Source organism: Dendrobates tinctorius, unplaced genomic scaffold (assembly GCF_039654945.1).
Source record: "Dendrobates tinctorius isolate UK_male_01 unplaced genomic scaffold, ASM3965494v1 ptg000108l, whole genome shotgun sequence".
NCBI classification, from domain to species: domain Eukaryota; kingdom Metazoa; phylum Chordata; class Amphibia; order Anura; family Dendrobatidae; genus Dendrobates; species Dendrobates tinctorius.
The window spans coordinates 4,260,207-4,284,602 of record NW_027361776.1 but is presented as its reverse complement, the minus strand read 5'-3'; the positions used below and the strand labels follow the sequence as shown (position 1 = coordinate 4,284,602).

General features: G+C 41.3%; 1 protein-coding gene across 13 annotated transcripts in view; it reads right to left on the bottom strand.

The window, feature by feature from the left end:
- Positions 1–24,396, bottom strand: part of SPDL1 (spindle apparatus coiled-coil protein 1) — a 470,586-nt gene that overhangs the window by 289,260 nt on the left and 156,930 nt on the right. For 9 of the 13 annotated variants that reach the window (XM_073589468.1, XM_073589469.1, XM_073589466.1 and 6 more), the window contains 2 exons: positions 16,038–16,187; positions 113–211 (listed from right to left, as the gene is read on the bottom strand). The exons of 1 other annotated variant lie outside the window; for it this stretch is intronic. In XM_073589468.1, the coding sequence (XP_073445569.1) occupies positions 113–211; positions 16,038–16,187 (249 nt within the window). The remainder of the gene's footprint in view (positions 1–112; positions 212–16,037; positions 16,188–24,396) is intronic. 3 more of the 13 variants (XM_073589471.1, XM_073589474.1, XM_073589472.1) reach the window with 2 other exon arrangements.

The following is a 24,396-nucleotide window of genomic DNA, read 5'->3' as shown; positions in this document are numbered from 1 at the left end:
TTAAAATCCGTAAATTTGATTCAAATGTTCCACATATAACTAAGGAATCAATACAGACTTCTTGAAATTATTGATTGACTTCATATTTAATAGAGCTGAAGATAAAACATACCTCTGCAAACAATGAATTCCCATTACTGTTTGGATCTTGTGCCTTCTGTAATGCACGATCAAGCTGAATCTGCAACTCCAAGTTTGCTTCACGTGACCTCTGTATTTTGTTCCACGCGATACATGTAAATCATTCAGAAAATATTTAGTCAGGTCAAATATGGTTTTCTTAGAGAACAAGAAATAACAATTGCAAGAATTAATGAAAACCTATTTCAGAAAGGAACCGGTGGCCAAATTCGTGCTACACAATTGCATCCATTTTTCTATTGAACAGTCCTCAGACTGCTTCTCTTCCTTCTGCTCCAACTCGCAACTGAAGCCAGTCAAGGTGCCATGCCAGACTAGCCAGGTGTACCCCCTTCTAGTCCTCGAATGCTTTCAAGCTATGTTCTCTCTAAAAGTTCTCATTCTTCTCTCTTGCAGCCATGCTTTGGGCAGCACGAATCTAGTGACAAGTTCACTTTAAAGAGAATCTGTCAGCAGGTTTTTGCTGTGTAATCTGAAGACAGCAGAAGATAGATTCTAAAACACAGAATTCAGGAACATGTCACTTGTCAGGCGTGTTTTCCTTACTAAGTGAAGTATTTATCACTATGTATAGACTATAGGAGAGAAAGAGCGCAATAGGGTCTTATCCGGGTAGATATTGGAAGAAATAAAAGAAATTTACTCACCCTTTCCTGGAAAGATTAAGGCATATAGATCAGTTATCAGCTTGCTGCACGTCCAAAGGTCCACTCCGTGACCACCAGTATAAATCCTTTATGGAATAAAATTCTTGGACTTATGTGCGCTGCTTGACAAAGTATCACATCCATACCCTGGTATATGTCATCCCCTGAGGAAGAAGTGTGATGTACTTCGAAACGCGTTGGGAAATAAATGGTTAATCTCTTTACATAACCTGAATGTGATACTTTGTCAAGCAGCGCACTAAAGTCCAAGAATTTTATTCCATAAAGTATCACTAACAGATTAACATTGCTGAACTAAAATAGTCCGGCTACTTCCCCTCCTTTGAAAAGCATCTTACCGTCTATAGACTTTGTACATGGAGAGCTAGGTGTGGGCGGTGTTACCGTATATACCCGTGTATAAGCCAACCCCCCTAATTTTACCACAAAAAAACTGGGAAAACTTATTGACTATAGAATATGCCCCCATATGCAGCTCCATAGATTATGCCCCCATATGCTGCTCCATGGAATATGCCCCCATATTCTGCTCCATAGAATCTGCCCCCATATGCTGCTCCATAGACTATGCCCCCATATGCTGCCCCATAGACTATGCCCCCATATGCTGCTCCATAGATTATGCCCCCATAGGCTGCCCCATAGAATATGCCCCCATAGGCTGCTCCACAAAATATTGCCCCATATGCTGCTCCACAGATTATGCCCCCATATGCTGCTCCAAAGAATATGCCCCCATATGCTGCTCCAAAGAATATGCCCCCATATGCTGCTCCAAAGAATATGCCCCCATATGCTGCCCCATAGACTATGCCTCCATATGCTGCCCCATAGATTATGCCCCCATATGCTGTCCCATATATTATGCCCCCATATGCAGCTCCATAGATTATACCCCCATATGCTGCCCCATAGAATATGCCCCCATATGCTGCCCCATAGAATATGCCCCCATATGCTGCCCCATAGAATATGCCCCCATATGCTGCTTCCTAGAATATGCCCCCATATGCTGCTCCATATAATATATTCTCCCATATGCTGCTCCATAGAATATGCCCCCATATGCTGCTCCACAGAATATGCCCCCATATGCTGCTCCATAGATTATGCCCCCATATGCTGCCCCATAGAATATGCCCCCATATGCTGCTCCATAGAATATGCCCCCATATGCTGCTCCATAGAATATGCCCCCATATGCTGCTCCATAGAATATGCCCCCATATGCTGCTCCATAGAATATGCCCCCATATGCTGCTCCATAGAATATGCCCCCATATGCTGCTCCATAGAATATGCCCCCATATGCTGCTCCATAGAATATGCCCCCATATGCTGCTCCATAGAATATGCCCCAATATGCTGCTCCATAGAATATGCCCCCATATGCTGCTCCATAGAATATGCCCCCATATGCTGCTCCAAAGAATATGCCCCCATATGCTGCTCCATAGAATATGCCCCCATATGCTGCTCCATAGAATATGCCCCCATATGCTGCTCCATAGAATATGCCCCCATATGCTGCTCCATAGAATATGCCCCCATATGCTGCTCCATAGAATATGCCCCCATATGCTGCTCCAAAGAATATGCCCCCATATGCTGCCCCATAGACTATGCCTCCATATGCTGCCCCATAGATTATGCCCCCATATGCTGTCCCATATATTATGCCCCCATATGCAGCTCCATAGATTATACCCCCATATGCTGCCCCATAGAATATGCCCCCATATGCTGCCCCATAGAATATGCCCCCATATGCTGCCCCATAGAATATGCCCCCATATGCTGCTTCCTAGAATATGCCCCCATATGCTGCTCCATATAATATATTCTCCCATATGCTGCTCCATAGAATATGCCCCCATATGCTGCTCCACAGAATATGCCCCCATATGCTGCTCCATAGATTATGCCCCCATATGCTGCCCCATAGAATATGCCCCCATATGCTGCTCCATAGAATATGCCCCCATATGCTGCTCCATAGAATATGCCCCCATATGCTGCTCCATAGAATATGCCCCCATATGCTGCTCCATAGAATATGCCCCCATATGCTGCTTCCTAGAATATGCCCCCATATGCTGCTCCATATAATATATTCCCCATATGCTGCTCCATAGAATATGCCCCCATATGCTGCTCCATAGAATATGCCCCCATATGCTGCTCCATAGAATATGCCCCCATATGCTGCTCCATAGAATATGCCCCCATATGCTGCTCCATAGAATATGCCCCCATATGCCGCTCCATAGAATATGCCCCTATATGCTGCTCCATAGAATATGCCCCCATATGCTGCTCCATAGAATATGCCCCCATATGCTGCCCCATAGAATATGCACCCATATGCTGCCCCATAGAAAATGCCCCCATATGCTGCCCCATAGAATATGCCCCATATGCTGCCCCATAAAATATGCCCCCATATGCTGCCCCATAGAATATGCCCCCATATGCTGCCCCATAGGATATGCCCCCATATGCTGCCCCATAGAATATGCCCCATGGAATATACCGCCCCATAGAATATGCCCCCCTATGCTGCTCCATAGATTATGCCCCATTTGCTGCCCCGTATATTATGCCCCCATATGCTGCCCCTTATATTATGCCCCCATATGCTGCTGCTGCTGCAAAAAAAAAAATGCCACACTCACATCTCCTGCTCAGGACCCAGCACCTGTGATATTCACCTGTCCGGGGTCCATCGCTGCTCACCACTGTCTGCGCGTCCTCTGTCAGTGACTGTTCAGCCAGCAGAGTGCGCGGCGCGCACTAACCACGTCACCGCGCCCCCTGCTGGCTAAACATCACGGACACAGGAAGCAGCAGACTGCGTTGAGCAGCGTGGGAACGAGGACAGGTGAATATCACTACACTCACCCGTCCTGGCACTCTCTGCAGCCCCCTCGCTTCTCCACGGTCTCCCTTCCTGCCTTCAGCGGTCACGTGATACCGCTCATTACCACTCATGAATATGTGCATATTCATGATTTTAATGAGCGTTTCCACATGACCGCTGAAGGCAGGAAGGGAGACAGTGGAGAAGCGAAGGGGCTGCAGAGAGTGCCAGGACGGGCGAGTATGATCTGTGACACCCCCGCCCCACCCGCTGACCCCCAGGTATATGACTCGTGTATAAGCCGAGAGGACGGGGGGGGGGGACTTTCAGCCCCAAAAAATGGGCTGAAAATCTCGGCTTATACATGAGGATATACGGTAGCTTTCTCAGCTCTGCTTGATTCAAAATCTAATTGTGTGATAATGGCTGCATCCAGTAAACAAAGTGATACATCACTATATTCAGCTTCTCTTTGCCTACATTACGCTGTTCTCAGATGAGGTAGCAAAAGCCTGCTGACAGATTCCCTTTAAGAAACTTTTTACAGGGCATGCACAAAATAAAGGGTCAAGAAATGTTGCTTTTAATACTTTTAACCTTTTATTAATACCCACTATAGAGGCAAAGCCAGTAGCACAAGCCAAGGGTGTTAGGTGTATAGTATAGTGGACACCTTGCTGCATCAGCTGCGATTGGCATCATTCATGGTCATTTAAACCATTACAAACACTAGTGAAAAAGCATTTGAGGCATTTAACTGACTGTGAGGGGGAGTTTGCCACCTGCCTGAAGCAAGTCATTCCCAGGGAGCTATGTAAACTCTTGGCAAGCCAACAGGTGCCCATTAGACTCAGTTTATAGCCATGTCTAACATGCCTACTGTTAAAGGGACATGTCAAATACCCTGCGCAATACACATCATCAGTAAAGGAGTGGTAATAGCTTGTACTTTATACAACTTTTTTTTTTTAATAAAAAGATTCAAAAGAAAGCTGAGAAAAAATATTTTGCTACTAAAAACACTTCTGTAAAATCAAACAGAAAAAAAAATACACTGGTATTACCACATTCAGAACAATCTGAGGTATAAAACTGTGCAACTGTATGGTGAAAATACAGCATTTTGGACTCCAGACGTGGCAATACTAATTACAGGTGATTCTCACAAAATTAGAATATCAAGCAGTTAATTTATTTCAGTTCTTCAATACAAAAAGTGAAACTCATATATAGTCACTACAAACAGTGATCTATTTCAAGTGTTTATTTCTGTTAATGATTATGGCTTACAGCCAATGAAAACACAAAAGTCATTATCTCAGTAATTAAAACACCTGCAAAGCCGGGCTGTGGAGTCTGAGTCGATGTCTTGGAGTCGGAGCCCATTTTGATGGAGTCCGAGTCAGTATAAAGTAGACCGCCGCAGAAAATATATAATAAATTGGGTACAGTAGTTCAGTGCAGTTTGTGGGGAATATTTTTTTCATAAGAATTTGGGAAAGTTATGAAATGTCTGTCCTATTCCTGATCTAAGGTCTAGACTTTTAGCGGACATGAATCTGTGCTGCAGTTTATGTTCATGATAAGTAGTGACGCTCCTCCTCTACAGAAAAGAGAAAAATATAAACACACAGGGAAGGAAAGCCTACATTCATCTCAGAACTTCTGGAGTGAACAGGAAAGCAGGATTAAGGAAGGTAAGTACTCCTTAAAGCATATCTAAACTTTCAATGAACTGTGCATAAATCAATAGTCCAGTATATGTCCTTCTCTGTATGCTTGATGTTTTAGTTTTTCCTCTTAGCTCATGTTTGGAGAAATTAGCTGCTCTGATGACTTATATACTCTATACATAGAATATAAGGGGAAAAACTGTTTTCTAACATCTCAAATTCGGAAATACAGTAACAGGATCGACGAGGACATATATATATATATATATATATATATATATATATGTGTGTGTGTGTGTGTGTTCTGGAATAGGATTTAGCACAAACATGTTCCCTTCCTCCTCCTCCCCTCTTCATATACTGTGAATAAACATGATGTGAAGCATTTAGTAAGCTGTACTCTGAGACAACGTTCAACATTGAAAGTTCAGAGTAAAGCTATCTAACAACATATTTTACAAACTTTATAATTATCTGTCCTATTGAGTTATGCAAAGATTGTTTTATTTCTATCCTAAATTATACAGTGCATGATTCCCTATTCTTGCAAGCATTACAATATACCTTATTTTTACAGGACAAAATTACTTTGAGAGCGAAGTTACATAATTATAAAATGTCTAGGAAGCATCTTATGAAGTCAGCTGTATTTGAGCATTTCACAGTGACTCAAGATAAAAAAACATATTGTGTGTCAGTGTATAAGTGCCCCAGATGAAAACAAATGCTGTGATGCCAAAATCACTGCATATTAAGGCAGTGATAAAAATGTTTCTTCAAGAGCTTCCAATCTTAAAACACATTTATAACGCTGCCACCCAAAAGTTTACAAAGCTGTGATTGAAAAAGATCACAGCAGCACGAAGAAACAAGAACCCAGCACATCCCGCCAGGCAAAGGAGCAGGAAAGAGTCTTAAAAATCAGTTACAAGATATTTTATAAGCGACAAAGTTATTGTAACAATGACAGCAGATGTGTTTAAAAGACAGCACGTCGAACTTGTTGTGAAGGACAGTGTACCACAGGGCAGTTTTTAGGGGGGGACGGGGGGTGCGATCGCCCGGGGCGCCACCCAAGCCAGGGGGCGCCTGCCCAAGGCCGCAATCAGGGCATCACAGCCCTTACTGCTGTATGGGGCCCGATGAGCAGCAGTACAGAAGGGGGCCCCGCAGATCAGGGGCCCCGCTCCTGTGCTTACAGTCATCGGGCCCCAAATGCTGCATGTCATGGGGCGCCAGGCGGGCCCCAAGTTTGTGCTGCAGGATGGATACGATGTAGACGGGGCAGGATCGGGAGATCATATGGGGGCAGAATGGATACTCATGAGGGCAGGATGAGAGAAAATATGGCTGAAGTCAGGAATGAGACACACAGGGGTCAGGATGGGGGATATTATTACCATAGGGGCTAATTAAAGGGATATTATTACTGCAGCGATGCATTTATTTTATTTTTTTGAGGATACTGTGGTGCTTAGCCTGCTGTCTTTGTGTGTAATATCGGGGGGGTGATGCCTTCGATGATTGGATTGATGCAAAGGTAAGACACGTTTATCTAAGTTTATCTAAAGTATTCAGCATGTTAATGTTCGGGGGGGGGGCGCTTTTTCGATGTTCATCCTGTTGGCAAAATTCCCTAGAACCTGCCCTGGTGTACCATTATCATTATTTGCACGACCAGCTTTCACAGCTCTTAATGGAGAAATGGCCGCAAACTTGGTGTTTCTCTGGCAAGAGAGAGTATTAGAAAATTAGAAGCCCTTAAACAAAAGGAAGATCTTAAAAAGACTCAACAGAGTGGATAAAAATCAATTTTTTTTAAAAAATAAAATAAAAAAAAAAATAAAAAAAAAAACGGATTTTTTTTATTTAACCCCTTCACTACCAAGGGTGGTTTGCACGTTAACTACCGGGCCAATTTTTACAATTCTGACCACTGTACCTTTATGAGGTCATAACTCTGGAACGCTTTCATGGATCCTGGTGATTCTGACATTGTTTTCTCGTGACATATTGTACTTCATGTTCGTGGTAAAATTGCATTCAAATAACTTGCGTTTATTTGTGAAAAAAACGGAAATTTGGCGAAAATTTTGAAAATTTCACAATTTTCCAACTTTGAATTTTTATGCCCTTAAATCACAGCGATACGGCACACAAAAAACTTAATACATAACATTTCCCACATGTTTACTTTACATCAGCACAATTTTGCAACCAAAATTTTTTTTTGCTAGGAAGTTATAAGGGTTAAAATTTGACCAGCGATTTCTCATTTTTGCAACACCATTTTATTTTTAGGGACCACTTCACATTTGAAGCCACTTTGAGGGGTCTATATGATAGAAAATACCCAAAAGTGACACCATTCTAAAAACTGCACCCCTCAAGGTGCTTAAAACCACATTCAAGAAGTTTATTAACCCTTTAGGTGCGTCACAGGAATTTTTTGAATATTAAAAAAAAATGAACATTTAACTTTTTTTCACAAAAAAAAATACTTCAGGTTCAATTTTCTTTATTTTACCAAGGGTAACAGGAGAAATTGGACTGCAAAAGTTATTGTGCAATTTGTCCTGACTACGCTGATACCTGATATGTGGGGGGGAACCACTGTTTCGGCGCATGGCAGAGCTCAGAATGGAAGGAGCGCCGTTTGACTTTTTCAATGCAAAATTGGCTGGAATTCAGATCGGACGCCATGTCACGTTTGGCGAGCCCCTGATGTACCTAAACCCCCCCAAGTGACCCCATTTTGGAAACTAGACCCCCCAAGGAACTTATCTAGATATGTGGTGAGAACTTTGAACCCACAAGGGCTTCACAGAAGTTTATAACGTACAGCGGTACAATTAAAAAATCATATTTTTTCCACAAAAATGATCTTTTCACCCACAATTTTTATTTTTCCAAGGGTAACAGGACCCTAAAAGTTTTTGTGCAATTTGTCCTGAGTACGCTGATACCCCATATGTGGGTGTAAATGACTATTTGGGCGCATAGCAGAGCTCGGAAGGGAAGCAGCGCCATTTGACGTTTTTGGCTAGAATTGAGATCGGACACCATGTCGCGATTGGAAAACCCCTGATGTACCAAAACAGTGGAAACCCCCCACAAATGACACCATTTTGGAATCTAGACCCCCCAAGGAACTTATCTAGATGTGTGGTGAGAACTTTGAACCCCCAAGGGCTTCACAGAAGTTTATAACGTACAGCAGTACAATTAAAAAATCATATTTTTTCCACAAAAATGATCTTTTCACCCTCAATTCTTATTTTTCCAAAAGTAACAGGACCCTAAAAGATATTGTGCAATTTATCCTGAGTACGCAGATACCCCACATGTGGGTGTAAACCACTATTTGGGCGTATGGCAGAGCTCGGAAGGGAAGCAGCGCCATTTGACGTTTTTGGCTGGAATTGAGATCGGACACCATGTCGCATTAGGAAAGCCCCTGATGTACCAAAACAGTAGAAACCCCCCACAAATGACACCATTTTGGAAACTAGACCCCCCAAGGAACTTATCTAGATGTGTGGTGAGCACTTTGAACCCCCCAGTGCTTCACTGAAGTTTATAACGTCCGGGCGTGAAAATAAAAAAATCGTATTTTTTCCACAAACATGATCTTTTAGTCCCCATTTTTTTATTTTCCCAAGGGTAACAGGAGAAATTGGACCCCAAAAGTTGTTGTCCAATTTGTCCTGAGTACGCTGATACCTCATGTGGGAGAAAACTACTGTATGGGCACACGTCGGGGCTCGGAAGGGAAGTAGTGACGTTTTGGAATGCAGACTTTGATGGAATGGTCTGCGGGTGTCATGTTGCGTTTGGAGAGCCCCTGATGTACCTAAACAGTGGAAACCCCCCACAAGTGACCCCATTTTGGAAACTAGACCCCCTAATGAACTTATCTAGATGTGTGGTGAGCACTTTGAACCCCCCCAGTGCTTCACAGAAGTTTATAACGACCGGGCGTGAAAATAAAAAAATCGTATTTTTTCCACAAACATGATCTTTTAGTCCCCATTTTTTTATTTTCCCAAGGGTAACAGGAGAAATTGGACCCCAAAAGTTGTTGTCCAATTTGTCCTGAGTATGCTGATACCTCATATGTGGGAGAAAACTACTGTATGGGCACACGTCGGGGCTCGGAAGGGAAGTAGTGACGTTTTGGAATGCAGACTTTGATGGAATGGTCTGCGGGTGTCATGTTGCGTTTGGAGAGCCCCTGATGTACCTAAACAGTGGAAACCCCCCACAAGTGACCCCATTTTGGAAACTAGACCCCCTAATGAACTTATCTAGATGTGTGGTGAGCACTTTGAACCCCCCAGTGCTTCACAGAAGTTTATAACGACCGGGCGTGAAAATAAAAATATCGTATTTTTTCAACAAACATCATCTTTTAGTCCCCATTTTTTTTATTTTCCCAAGGGTAACAGGAGAAATTGGACCCCAAAAGTTCTTGTCCAATTTGTCCTGAGTACGCTGATATCTCATATGTGGGAGAAAACTACTGTATGGGCACACGTCGGGGCTCGGAAGGGAAGTAGTGACGTTTTGGAATGCAGACTTTGATGGATTGGTATGCGGGTGTCATGTGCGTTTGGAGAGCCCCTGATGTACCTAAACTATTGAAACTCCCCACAAGTGACCCCATTTTGGAAACTAGACCCCCCACGGAGCTTATCTAGATGTGTGGAGAGCACTTTGAACCCCCAAGTGCTTCACAGAAGTTTATAACGCCTGGGCGTGAAAATAAAAAAAAACATTTTTTTCCGCAAAATTATATTTTTGCCCCCAGTTTTTTATTTTCCTAAGGGTAACAGGAGAAATTGGACCCCAAAAGTTGTTTTGTAATTTGTCCTGAGTAGGCTGATACCCTACATGTGGGGGTAAAACACTGTTTGGGCACATGGCAGAGCTTGGAAGGGAAGGAGCACCATTTGACTTTTTCAACGCAGAATTGGCTGGAATTGAGATCAGACGCCATGTTGCCTTTGGAGAGCACCTGATGTGCCCAAACAGTGGAAACCCCCAATTATAACTCCAACCCTAACCTCAACACACCCCTAACCCTAATCTGAGCCCTAGCCCTAACCCTATCCCTAACCGTAACCCTAGCCCTAACCCTAACCCTAGCCCTAACCCTAGCCCTAACCCTAACCCTAGCCCTAACCCTAACCCTAGCCTTAACCCTAGCCCTAGCCCTAACCCTAGCCCTAACCCTAGCCCTAACCCTAGCGGGAAAATGGAAATAAATACATTTTCTTTTAGTTTTATTATTTTTCTCTAACTAAGGGGGTGATAACGGGGGGTTTGATTTACGATTTATGGCGGTTTTTATGTTTGGCGGCTGTCGCACGCTAAAAGACGCTTTTTATTGTAAAAATAGTTTTTGCATCACCACATATTGTGAGCTATAATTTTTCCATATTTTGACCCACCGAGTCATGTGAGGTCTTATTTTTTGCGGGACGAGTTGACGTTTTTATTGGTACCATTTTCGGGCACGTGACATTTTTTGATCGCTTTTTATTCCGATTTTTGGGATGCAGAATGAACAAAAACCAGCTTTTCATGAATTTCTTTTGGGGGGTGCGTTTACACCGTTCCGCGTGCGGTAAAATTGATAACGCGTTTTTATTCTTCGGGTCAGTACGGTTACAGCGATACCTCATTTAGGTCGTTTTTTTATGTTTTGTCGGTTTTTTGCAATGAAAACAATTTTATATAAAAAATAATTATTTTTGTATCGCTTTATTCTGCGAGCTATAACTTTTTTATTTTTTTGCGGATGATGCTGTATGGTGGCTCGTTTTTTGCGGGACAAGATGACGTTTTCAGCGGTACCATGGATATTTATATGCGTCTTTTTGATCGCGCGTTATTGCACTTTTTGTTCGGTGGTATGATAATAAATCATTATTTTTTGCTTCGTTTTTTATTTTTATTTTTTAAGGGGTTCGCTAAAGGGGTTAACTAATGGGACAGTTTTATAGGGCAGGTCATTACGGACGCGGCGATACCAAATATGTGTACTTTTATTGTTTTGGTTTTTTTTTATTTTCAAAAAATGGATTTATTGGGGAATATTTTTTTTTTTTTAACTAATTTATTTAGCGATTTTTTTTAAATTATTTTTAACACTGGAGGAAGGGAGTCCCCAGCAGCAGCGCTGCACATTGCGCTGCCGTGGGGGGCTCAGGGAAGCACGGAGGGAGCCCCCTCCCTGCCGATGCTTCCCTTTAACCCCCGGTACACCGCGATCGCGTTTGATCGCGGTGTGCAAGGGGTTAACGTGTCGGGGGCGGTCCGTGACCGCCCCTGACACATTGTGCAGGGTGTCAGCTATGATAATTAGCTGACACTCGGCCGCGATCAGCGGCGCTCACCACGTGGGCGCCGCTGATCGCGATGACGTAATATTCCGTCCATGGTAATTAGGTCCATGGTCACATGGACGGAATATTACGTCAATTGTAGGTAAGGGGTTAAATCGGATTTTTTTGATTTAAATCAGATTTTTTTCAATAAACTGCTTTTTGAGGAAAATATTTTACCATCCAAAGGTTCTTCCATCATGAGATAAAGCTGAGTTGTTTAACTCAGTAGAATAAAGGCTGTATATGTGTAACATTCACAATGCCATGCTCTTCCAGAGGTTTCTGTAGGATTAGTGGGCAGTTTCTCTCCTATATTATCACAGACGCTCGCTTTATTTACGCAGTTCTCAAAACTGAATTTGACTCCGCAGAGGTCCCAGCCTCTTCTTCACGCAAAAATGTTACAACATGAACAGAGTTGAGAAACAGACCTTAATCCTATTGTTCTACAAACCTATGAATACAGAATCAACCCCTTCAGTGACAAGTCCAAGAAGTTAGACAATATGTTTCTAATTGTTTGGAGTGGAATAGATCTGCACAACACAAGAAGAATGTGAATCTAAGTGTGAGGAGGAGGAAGGGCAAGCAGACAAGAAAATGAAAGTGAAACTTTGAGCACAATACTGCAGCATAGCCACAGACAGACAAGTCTGGATCTGTTTGTGTGTACGATCTGAGGTTTATTACATTCTTTCCTTATAATGGCAGCAGGCCGTAAAAGAGACCCAGTTTGGGAATATTTTAATGAAGCTCCTTCGCCTATCGGTAAGGCAGGCATGCGTGCAAAATGCAACGATGCAACAAAGAGATGCAAGGCCTGGTGGCGCGAATGAGGCAACATCATGAGAAGTGCGGTGATGAAGATGACCAAAGAAACACTTCTGAACAGGCAGGATCTTCAGGTTGGTAAACATTTTTATTGAATCCTATTTCTAAAGACTGAACTGTCATGTGTGAGAAAAATTATATTTCTTATTATTACTGCATGTTACTGTCATTTGGTACAGTTATGAAGAAAAACAAATATTCCTTTTGGGGCAGGGGCAGTGATGTGTTGTGTACAATAAACAGAAATTTTATAAACAATAAAATAACAGCATTGACTTTTTTTGTTTAGGGGAATTCATGGATTCTGGAAACTATCCACCTCCAAGATCACCATCATCCTGTTCTACAGTTTCAGAGTTATCCATCCAGGATAGTGCTTCATTAGCAGCAGCATCATCATCAGACACCCACAGCCACATATCACCATCACCCAAAAGGAAGAAAAAACCTTTACCTCCTGGAACCACCATAGATAGGTTTGTGATAAGAACTAGCAGATTAGAAAAAGAGTTGATTGATGAAAAAATTGCCCAGTTTATTTATGCAACGAACTCTTCTTTCCGTCTGACTGAGAACCCACATTTCATTAATATGGTTCAGTCACTGAGACCAGGATACAGTCCACCCAGCAGAGCTGATGTTGCAGGGAAACTGCTGGACCAAGTGTATGACAGAGAAATGGAGCAATGTGCAACAGCTCTGGAGGGTAAAATTGTTAACCTAAGTATTGATGGGTGGAGTAATGTCCACAATGATCCTATTGTATGTGCTTGTATAACAACAGAAGAAGGTAAAATCTTCCTTGCACAAACAACTGATACGTCAGGAAATGCACACACAGCAGAATACTTACAAGAAGTGGCAGTAAAAGCTATAACGACATGTGAACAAAAATTCAAATGTCTAGTACGCACTTTGGTCACTGACAATGCTGCAAACGTATCCAAGATGAGAAGAGATTTAGAAGAGCAGGGAGGGAATACAAAGCTGCTAATAACATATGGATGCAGTGCTCATTTGCTGCACCTCTTAGCCAAAGACTTAAGTGTTCTAGAAATAAAGGCTAATGTTGTTGAAATTGCTAAATACTTCCGTAATAATCATTTTGCTGCAGCAGCTCTGAAAAGGATGGGTGGAACCAAGCTAACGCTCCCACAAGATGTTAGATGGAACTCTGTGGTGGACTGTTTTGAGCAGTATATCAAAAACTGGCCTATTCTGATGACACTTTGTGACGAAAATCGAGATAAAATAGATGGCACTGTCACGGCCAAAATCCTCAACATTGGGCTTAAGAGAAATGTTGAACATATGCTGAGCTTCCTGAAACCCATCTCTCAAGCTTTAAACAAAATACAGAAAAATAGCTGTTTTATTGCGGATGCTGTTGGAATTTGTAAGGAACTGAGTGAACACTTAAAAACAGAACTACACATGGGCAGAATTAAATTACAAGCAGTAAACAAACGAATGGGACAAGCACTGACTCCAGCTCATTTTTTGGCAAATATTGTCAATATCCAATATCAGGGTCAAAACCTAAGTGCTGAGGAAGAGGAGCTAGCTATGACATGGGTATCCAGCAATCATCCATCTTTAATGCCAACTATAATAAACTTCAGAGCTAAGGGGGAACCATTCAAGAAATATATGTTTGCTGAAGATATTTTAAGGAAGGTCACACCAGTAAACTGGTGGAAGTCACTTAAGCGCTTGGATTTAGAGACTGTTCAAGTAATGATTTCACTTTTAACAGCAGTAGCTTCTTCTGCAGGCGTTGAAAGAATATTCTCTTCCTTTGGACTCATTCATTCTAAATTGAGAAATCGGTTGGGACCCAATAAAGCAGGAAAGCTTGTTTTTCTTTTCCAGATTATGAATAGGAACAAAGAAGAAGATGATGATGAAGATGACGACAAGTGAGCTACAGAGGACAGCAGGGACAGTAGTATTTAAGTTTTTCATGTGTTGGCTGGGCTGACAGTCTAAGTTTCTTAAAATATATAAATATTTTGTTTAGCCAAATTAGTTAACAAACATGGATGTTTGTTTAAGCAAATAACTTATGCTGTAATGTTGTTATTGTTTCAGTTGAATAAATCTATTTAAATTGTTATTAAGGTCAGGATTATTTTTCTCCTTCCTAAGTACAACAGAACAGTGGTGTCCAAATATGAATGATTAACCCATTAAACTGGGGAGAAAAAAGTAATATAAAAAGTGATTCTAAAAATCTTCATCTACTTGCATGTTAAAGTAGCAAGAACTAGTTTAGGTAGAAACTTTGATTTAAATCAAGCCTTACTGACTAGTGATTTAAATCGTGATTTAAATCGTGATTTAAATCAGTTAGATTTAAATCAAATCCACCCTGCAACAGACGCTTTGTGGTTCTTAAAATGGATGCCTTCACACGACACAGAATGAACTATTTTACCTTTTACCATCAACGATCAATATGTTTGTTACAACAAAAAATTGTTCCTAAAACGCTGGTAGCAAAAGATACTAAAGCTCATCACAGCAACCAGTTTCTCTAGACCTTAGTGGAAAAAGTTCTGCAAGATTAGAAACTCAAAAAAAGAACAGGTTCTTGCTATTGTAACTGATAATGCTTCAAACATGATAAAGGCACAATTAAAACTGATGAATGAGAATAAGGAAGGTGAACAGCAGCTACAAGAACATTTCACATTCAGCATAATTTTTGCCAGGGGTTGTAGATGGGATTTTTACGGATGCAGCAATACCAAACATTTAGTTTTTCATAAAAATGTGTTTATTAGTGGATTTTGTAAATTATTTTTATTTTTTAATATTTTTTTTTTTTACATATTTTTTTAAACAAAATTTCTAGTCCCTATATGGGGCTTTCACTTTTTTCCACTTTTGTTGCAGATATAATACATAGCATTGCAATGTATTATACCTATGCTGAAAGCTTCTGAGACCATGTGACCAAATTTCACCCAAATCGGGCGAGAACTGTGGATTTGTATAAAGCGGACTACTACAGATTTAACATTTTCCCATTATATGTATAGGGCATAAGTCCGGGGGCCCAAATCTCATGACGGGGGGACGCTAACGAGATGTAAGGTGCGCAGTATTCTGCTGCTGTGGGTAGAGAGGGTGGCGTGCCAAATTTCACCAAAATCAGGCAAGAACTGTGGATTTATATAGAGCGAACTACTACAGATTTTGATATATATATATATATATATATATATATATATATATATATATGTTCTATATAGTGGGTAGGGCACCAAGTACATAACTGTGGAGTTAAATGCTTCACGTGTACTCATTTATACAGACATGCTTGTCTGAAACATTACAGCAGTTATAAAAGCTGTCAGAAATAATTTGAACACACAGCTGCTTGTGAACACAACACTTTGTTTCCATTAATACATTTCCTACTTATCTTGATTCTAACAAAAATTAAATAAATATAAAGATACCGTGCCTCTAAAGCATTGAAATAACCAACTGCCTCTTTTTCTCGTTCTTCCTTTTCCAATTTCAGACTCTCCAGCTGGCGACTTTGTTTTCCATTAGTCAGAACAAGTTGTTGTTGACGATAGTGTAATTCATTAATTTCTTCTTCTAACCGTGCCTGAATTGAAATATTGTAAAATATTAACTTCTCAGTATACAAGTCAAGCAAGCAAATATATTGAAAGAAAGTAGAAAACAGGTGCCAAATTCTAATTCAGGATTACATCAAACAGCTGCAAGAATAGCACCTGATATTTCAACCCCATACGGTCAAGGGAATCCCTATAAAAGGCTTCTTTACTTGCAAATGCTTTTACGTTGTTTATGCTATCAAGTGCCCATGCGATTTAATTTACATAGGCGAAACAACGCAACCAATACGGGAAAGAATTTTTCAACATAAATCGAAAAAGGTGCAAAAAGGTCCAACTACCTCTTCAATTTCATTTTCACAAAATGGGACATAATGTTGCACAACTGAGATTCCAGGTATTGGAAAAAAAATCAACCCTTCAGAAGAGTACAAAACAGGATTAAATATTAAAAATTATTTTGTATCTTCTCGCTTCAAACATTGAAACCAAAGGGTCTCAACAGGGACTACGATAAGGAGAGTTTTCTCTAAGACTGTTTGCATATCCTTGATGTCTTGTTATGGCTCACCCTGGCCAAGTACAGTTTTCGTGTATCCTAGAATTATAACTATTTGAGTATAATTTGCTGTCTCCATGCTATTTACTCCTGTTACTTACACTTATTCCTGTTCCTCTTAGAACCGATAGACATCCATCACTTCACCAACCTCCACCTGGGCACTTATGGTACACTATAGGCACCTTTGGGGTATTATTAACCTACAATTCTTTTCCTTCCCCTCCTCCCCATCTGTACTCCATTTTTTCAGGAGTACTGACTGGGGGTGCTTCTAACACATCCCCCCTTACTTTACCATAAACACCCTGGGAGACAACAAATATATTACCCCCCTTTCTCGGTTTTGACACATATGCCCTCACATAGACCAGGTCTTTCATATCCTTAAAAGACTGTCAGTATTATTGTACCATCCCGTATACTGCGGCGCTTATCACTTCTCTACCTCTCCTGTTCAATTAATAAAACATAACATGGCAGAACCTACTCCTCAATTATACACATAATGACTGGCCCATCAATAGGAACTCTGCGCTTACCAATATCTTTCTCTTTACATACTATGCACGTCACTAAACTGTGAAGCCTACCTAAAAGCACACTATCCCTTCATTATGTGGCAGACTACTCCAACTTCCTTATGTCACACGCATGCACCTGGCAAGCAGCACGTGAATCAGTGATGCTGTGCTGTCACGTGGAACCCAAACTTCTGAGCTCAGACTCTACTTCCGTACAAACAAGCCATCTCTGCACACAGCGCCCTTCCACGGCGGCGGACACCGCGAAAACCAACGCAACTGAATGTCAGTTGTCAATGAGAGAGCTGCAGTCAGGTAATTTTTCTTACATATATTTTGCATTCTTGCTTTATACAATTTGAGAGACATTAAAACAACCCCTACAAACTGTTTAGATCATAAGGGGAACCAGAGTATCTTGTGCCAAGCAAATAAACTGTATTTAAGCAGAATACATTAGCATGATTAACAAATAGAATAACAGTGCCAAAGCCGGACTAATTAGGGATCAATAATAACATCTGTATAAACAGTAGTACTCATACAGTGTCAAAAGGAGAAAAGAATATAGACTCCAAGATTACATATACATGGTGGTAGAATTATAAATAAATGTGTACGAAACTCATGTGAAAGCACATGGCTGTATGTGTGTGTGGCTATGTAAGAATAAAGTGCTTGAAATGAGGTACCACAAGTGGAATAAGGTGCATGTTTGGACAAATACTGGACAAGGGCTTACTGATTAACCCCTTAGTGACAGAGCCAATTTGGTACTTAAAGGGAAGGGGAAGGTGCCATCCAAAAATTTTTTTGCAGAAATTGAAAAATTTTTAATAATTAATGTTTACATTTTATTAAAAATTATAATTTGTTTATAATTTAGTAAAATATAATTTTTTTTTAAAATGTTTAGTATTTCCACTTTTAAACACTAGGGGGAGCAGCTACTGAAATTTGACAAAAACCTAGTGTACAATTAGCTCACATTATGACTGCAGTAAATATGGGCCGAGTCTGCTGACATGGGTGTGATGTCACTCATCCTCTCCCCTGCTGGGTGTTTGCTAAGGGATAAGAGAGGATGAGATTTAGGAACATAGTGTGGAGCCATTTTGTTGGTGCTTCTCGCTGTATCATAAACTGGAAAATACACATACACACACACACTGGAAAATACACAAGCACGCTCACACGCTGGAAAATACACATGCACGCTCACACACTGGACAATACACATGCATGCTCACACTCAGCCCAACACCCTTATTACTAAGCTGATAAGTAAACACAGACACACCTAACACATTGTCACCAGCCTATGAAAGAGCGCACTTACAGAACGAACGTACATCAGCTGTAACCAGCCAGAAAAAAAATGAAAATAAAATTGCGTGGGCTCCAGCGTAATTTTCATAACCAGCAGAGGGAAAGCCACCGTTTATAGCCTGGGAAGGGGGTAATACCCATGGAGCTTCCCAGGATATTAATATCGGCTCACAACCGAATATTTAGCATTTACTGGGTATTAAAATGGGGGACCCCCCCCCAAAAAAAATGACATGGGTTACCCCTATAATTAATCCAATGACATCCTACGTACTATCCCATTCATGTGCCCTGGGCCTGTCTGACCACGGACGGGACAGTACGTCATCGCGATCGGCCAAGCACAAGCTGGCAGTATTCCCCGCTTTGAGAAGGGCTCCGGTGGTGAGCTCACCTCAAAGCTGGGATATGTCAGCTGTTTTAAACAACTGACATGTGACCGCAATAGGCGCGAGCGGAATTGCGATTCGCCCGTCCCTATTAACTAGTTAAATCCCGCTGTCATATGCTGACAGCGGGCATTTAACTAGAACTTCTGATGCGCGGCCGGAAATACGCGAACGGACAACCCAGTCACGTGATCGGGGGTCATTGGTGTGTTGATGGCAGATTGCTATGAGTGCCACCCTGTGGTCGGCGTTCATAGCAATCCAGTAATTTAACTACATAGAGGTGATCTATGCATCACTTCTATGTAGCAGAGGCGGTCGAGTTATGGCAGCTTCTAAGCTACTGAAGCATGCCAAAAGTAAAAAAATGTGTTTAAAAAATAAAAAAAAATTAAAAAGTTTATATCACCCCCCCCCCTTTTGCCCCAATCAAAATAAAACAAACAACAAAAAAAAATCAAAACATACACATATTTGGTATCCCCATTGTACAGATATGTGCCGTCCAGTTTGGATACTAGAAAGAGCGGGGAGTAGAACCGTTTGCCCATCTCCTGAGGGGAACCTCCTGAAGGACTGCTTTTTTTTTTTACTAGATTTAGTCCTGAGGGGAACCTTTTGAAGGACTGCTTTTTTTTTTTTTTTTTTTTTCTAACTAGATTTAGGATCTCGCATTCTAGGGCTTTTTGTTCTCGTGTAGAGGATCTTAGAGGGGTTACTACATATTTTTGAGTTGGGAGAAAGAGAAAGTCTATCCTCAGGCCTGACTCGATTAGATTCAATATCCAAGGGCAGTTCGATATTTTCCCCCAGGCCGGAAGGAAAAGGGTTAATCTCCCCACCCTGGGCGAATTGTCACTTTGAGGATTTTTTGTCCCGGGAAAAACTGCCGAAGAGGAAACCTTTATCCCTCTTTCTCCCTTCATCCCATCTGCTCCCTTTCCCTTGATGGTCTTTTGCGGAAAAAAACTTTTTTTTCCGAAAGGACCGTTTAAACGCCACAGGCCCCAGGTTCTGAAAGCCCTTTTTCTTATCCCCCGCCTTCTGGAGGATATTGTCTAGTGTCTCTCCAAATAATAGTTTTCCCTCTCATGGGATGCAGCATAATTTCATTTTAGTTTGTAAGTCACCTGACCAGCATTTGAGCCATAATGCTCTCCTGGCTGCGTTCGATAGGGCTGCCGCTTTAGATGTTAAGTGGATCAAGATGGAGAACTAAACAATCGTCTACGATTATTAGATAAGGTTCTCTTATAGACAATGCCTGCAGTTCCGCTACACGTCTTGCCGTAGTAATAGCTGCTAGGAAGGCTGCTTTGAAAGAAAGAAACTGAGGGGTACAGAAGGATAAAAGGTTCGAATGGGGGTTGTGTGAGGCCCTTGAGGACTATATTTAGATCGCATGAGGGGATAACAGGTCGTTTCCTGGGACACCGTCAAAGGGCCGACACCATGACACCATGAACTTTTTAATTCAACAGTGGTTGGCTAAGTCTTGGTCAAATACAGAACTTAGGGCAGAGACCTGAACTTTTATGGTACTAGGCTTGAGGCCTAGCTCTAACCCCTTCTGTAAAAAGTCCAAAATTCCTCTGGATTTATCCCTTAAATATACTTAACTCTATATGGACCTCAGTTACTACATTTGCATCACTTCTATTCTCACAGCGACGCCCCATTTTTGTGAGTAAAGATTTGTTAGAGAGGTAAACATTTATTTGCGAGTATGCCTCAGTTCGCTTCTTAAATATACCTCCTCCTTATTCTTTAATAGGGTTACATAAATATCTGACATGCCTATACTGTCATCCACTGGAGAGGTTTCAGAATTGTAAAGGAATAAGAGCAGTCTTGGTAGGTTTACTTTGTGTTTTCTTCCCCTTTTTTACTATTTTTTCCTATTTGTTTAAACTTTACCCCTCTCCAAACCAGTCTTCCCATGCACTGAGCACTGATAGTTTTTTCTTGTGTTTGATTTTTTTTAATTGTGTTTGATTTTTTAATTGCTGTTTTCATTTATAGCACCTGAATTGTATGTACATACTTTGTATTATTGACCTTGCAGTGTACTGATGAAGGCTTACTGTAACAGCCGAAACGTTTACATAAGTGACTGCAAATAAAATGCTTCACTGATTGCAAAAAGTTGAGTGCCAAAATTTTTACTAGTTATCTATTCTGGTGTGGGAACCTTCTTTTGTGCACCGACTCAGTTGTGCCACGATATACTTGTAAAACAGTAGAGAAGAGAAAAGCCAGGGTTCGACCGCGATAGACCACAAGGAACCAACCGAAGATGCAAGCAAACCTTTATTTACACTCAAGCCAACGAGTTTCATGGCCTCCTGGCCACTTCATCAGGGCAGCAATGTTACAGTCAGTTAACAAGCAACCATTATATACATTACACAGATGACATCTGAATGATGTCAGCTCCTGTGGGAAAGCCCACATTGAACTAAAAACCCTGAAAGTTATCATGCTAATGGAAAAATATTATAAAACTGTAGATAAAAACATTTATAGAATATAAAATGCTAAAACTGATATTTAACATATATAAAAAATAAAATTATGTAAATCGATGTGCAATTCAGCAAAAATGATGGCAGCTTAGAACCCATGTTTCAGCGGCTAAAAAATGGATTAAGAACATAATTACCAATTCTAGCTGCTTTTAGCTTCTGCAGTCATCATCTAAGGTTACTTTAAAGCTTTACCACCATGATTAAATCATCTAGGTAAAAGAACATTTGGGGGGTTTTGAACTCATAAGATAGCCCACACTCCAATATACACTGATGACACCGCTAACCCACGGTTCCACAAGAACTTCATCTGATTTGACACCACCAAAAAAGTGATATCTAATAGAACACCCATATGACGAAGAATAATTTAATTACCAGTTGAAACGGCACAGGGAGTAAAAGGACCAACGGCGAAAAAGGATAAAGAGAAGGGCAAAAAGGAAAAAAAGGTAAAGATAACAACGGAAGGGATCAGCTCGAGGAAGAGGGCACCCACCTAGAAAAGGAGAACCAAAAAAATTTTTTCTTGTTAAATTGAAAGAACATGATGATGACGAACTAAACACACCTGCAAGTGACAGGGAATGGGGACGACACAGGCAGGAGAACCCCAAAACAGACACCAAGGTTCAAGGGCCAAAGGTCACACCAAGACCTATTCCTAGGGTGACCACCCAGGGGGGACCAAGGAGGTGGAAAAGTATTTAGTTGAATTAAGAAAAAAAAAAAATATTAAAACAAGTCAGAAATCTCATTTAGCCCTCCAGGATTCATTGTGCCTAATTTATAAATCCAAAAAATTTCACGTTTATTCAAGGCTTAAACCCTGTTCGGAGTATCAATGGGAATATGGTCTATAGGGGTAACCTTCAATTCGACATGACCCCTATGCATAATACTAACATGCCTTGATAACCCATGTTTTAAACTTATTTTAATGTTGTGTCTGTGTGCATTAATCCTTATGTGTAGGGGTTGGATAGTTCTACCTATATACTGTTTACCGCATATACACTCTACAAGGTAGATTACAACACGTGACTGGCAATCTAGCCTGTACTTGATGTTAAAAATTGTCCCTTTATCGCTATGGGAAAAAAAGGTGGACGCTTTATGATTAATCCAGGCGCAGCATAAACAGTTTTTTTTATTGCACCTATACGAACCCACTGGCATTATCCTAGAGAAGGTATTAAATCCCTTTATAGCCGATTTTTCCTAAGTCTACTGGGGGCCAATATACTTTTTAAGGAAGGTGCTCTCTTGTATGTCACCAATGGGGTCAGGGGTAAACATTTCTTGCATATGGGGTCATTTAGCAAGATCCCCCAATGTTTATGAATGATATCCTTAATCTCTTTATTTTGGGATGAGAAAGTGGTGATAAAGATGATAACTTGTAAAAGAGGAGTAGTGACCTCTTCCCCAATCATCCACTAGCAATGGGGAGATTGCGTTTGATTTTAGTAGATTCTGAAGTCCCGATAACAGTAGGTCTTGAGCTCCCAGGGATGGTAGGGAGGTGATTCTTAGACCCCAAAGAGGGGAGGATTCGAACTCTATAAAGGAGGCCCCTCCCTGATAACATTGAGGACCCACTGGCAATTGGAAACGGACAGACATTGATGGAAGAACCTCGAAAGCCTCCCCCCCAAGGTGTCAAAGTCATTGCTTGTCCAGGTGCTGCTGCTGGGGAACAAGGATTTTCTTGCCTTTCCCCTTAGCGCAAGTTCCACCTATCGGTCTTCCCTTTACCTATGGCTTGAGGGATCTGAGGCAGAGAGGAACTAAAAGAATGCTTCTTGGCAAGTTTCTGCTCAGGAAGGGCTGGTCGAAGACATTCACCCTTAACGGGAGAGAGCAATGTTTAACCTGTGATGTGTCATCCCCACTCCACATTTTAAGCCACACGGCCCTCCTCTCAGAGTTGGACTGGACCAGGGACCAAGCAGCAATGCGAACTGACTCCCCCGAGATATACGACTCTCCAACAGATCCATCCAAGCTATATTCGTCCTTAGTGAGGAAGTGGAGGTCTCCCAGGATTTTTTCAGCAGGCTTTCCACCTTCCTATCCATAGGGTCCATTAGTTGGGAAGAGTCTTCAAAGGGGTGTGCAGTCTTCTTGGCTACTCTCACCACCTGTACGTCTACTTTAGGGACATCCCAGCCAACCGATTCACCATCTATGCTTAAGTTACATAGTAACATAGTTTTGAAGGCTGAAGAAGACCTTATGTCCATCTAGTTTAGTCTATTTTTAGTGTAGCTGTTCTGCATTGTTGATCCTGGGGAAGGCAAAAAACCCACAGAGTAGAAGCCAATTTTCTCCATAGGGAAAAAATATTCCTTCCCGACTCCTAAGCTGGGTCAACCATCTACCTATAATATTATGTTATTCGTAACCTTCTATACTGTTACTCACAAGAAAAGCATCCATTCCTTTCTTAAATTCATTCAATGAGTTGGCCATCACCACTTCCTCAGGAAGAGAATTCCAGAGCCTCACTGCTCTTACCGTGAAGAACCCTCTGTGGTCAGCACTTTGAACCCCCAAGTGCTTCAAAGAAGCTTATAACGCAGAGCTGTGAAAATAAAAAAATAATTTTCTTTCCTCAAAAAATGATTTTTAAGCCAGCAATTTTTTATTTTCACAAGGGTAACAGAAGAAATTGGACCCCAAAAGTTGTTGTCCAGTTTGTCCCGAGTGCGCCGGTACCCCATATGTGGGGTGGGACCACTGTTTGGGCACACGTCGGGGCTCGGAAGGGTAGTGACGTTTTGAAAAGCAGACTTTGATGGAATGGTCTGCGGCATCATGTTACGTTTGCAGAGCCCCTGATGTGCCCAAACAGTAGAAACCCCCCCACAGGTGCCCCCATTTTGGAAACTAGACGCCCCAAG